General features: G+C 44.5%; 1 protein-coding gene across 1 annotated transcript in view; it reads left to right on the top strand.

The window, feature by feature from the left end:
• LOC138013086 (uncharacterized) overlaps positions 1–578 on the top strand; it is a 5470-nt gene extending 4892 nt beyond the window's left edge. The window contains exon 4 of the mRNA XM_068860051.1: positions 259–578. Within this exon, the coding sequence (XP_068716152.1) occupies positions 259–578 (320 nt within the window). The remainder of the gene's footprint in view (positions 1–258) is intronic.
• The last annotated feature ends 346 nt before the right edge of the window (positions 579–924 follow it).

The raw sequence follows: 924 nt of genomic DNA, 5'->3' as shown, positions 1-924 counted from the left end.
TCCGAATTAATAGGTACTCGTCCAATTTTCAAAACGTTTTCCTTTTTGCGGTTTCCGTTTTCCTTGGTGGATTGTTTAGATCGGTTACTTTTTGTAAGCGGTTTAAGGTTGAATAACAATAAAGAAATTCAAATAACACTCACGAACGGGCAATTTTTTTTTGCGGACTTTTCTTTTATATTTCCATTGTAATGTTGTGCCATAGTGTTGCAAAATCGTATAGCAATATAGTAAATATTAAGATTGACTTTCCATCAGGTTTTGAAACCATCGGCTGCTTCAAAGACACCTCGAATCGAGCCATCCAACCATTGGAAGGAAAAGATTCCATTCTGGATGGATCGCATGTTGCTCGAAAGAACGCCATTGCAAAGTGCGCCGTGGCTGCAATGAGAAAGGGATACAAGATGTTTGCAGTACAAGATGGAGGATGGTGCGCAGCCAGTGCTACAGCGGACCAGACCTTCGGCAAGTACGGCAGATCTGCGGCCTGTGGGTCCGATGGCGAAGGTGGACCGTGGGCCAATCAGGTTTATGTCATCAAAGCTAAAATGTACCAACCATGTTCATCTAACTAGCTGCTGAACAGCGGTGCCGTGCGACGAGACTTGTAACTGATTGCTGAAAAAATAAACATCTTTTCTGATAACGGCTTGTTTTAGATTTTTTTTCTTTCGGCAGGTATGAGACTGACTAACGTTTCTGCAACGTACGGTTGGCTCAATGGGTCGGCATTGTTCTCCGAATGGTGTCCAATGTTAAGCCCCGTTGGGCTGGGTTATCTACTGGATGGGTGACCTTCTAGAGATAACCATCGCCGTAGGCTCCAAAGTTCACATTCGTCGTGGGTAAAATGAGTACCAGTACTAATGAAGACAAGTTGTGTATGCAACGGGATAGGAGTGGCGCCCACCCCTGCTGTGA

The sequence above is a fragment of the Montipora foliosa genome, chromosome 1, assembly GCF_036669935.1.
Source record: "Montipora foliosa isolate CH-2021 chromosome 1, ASM3666993v2, whole genome shotgun sequence".
NCBI lineage: Eukaryota > Metazoa > Cnidaria > Anthozoa > Scleractinia > Acroporidae > Montipora > Montipora foliosa.
Note: the sequence above shows the minus strand (reverse complement) of the source record. Positions and strands in the feature narration are given on the sequence as shown.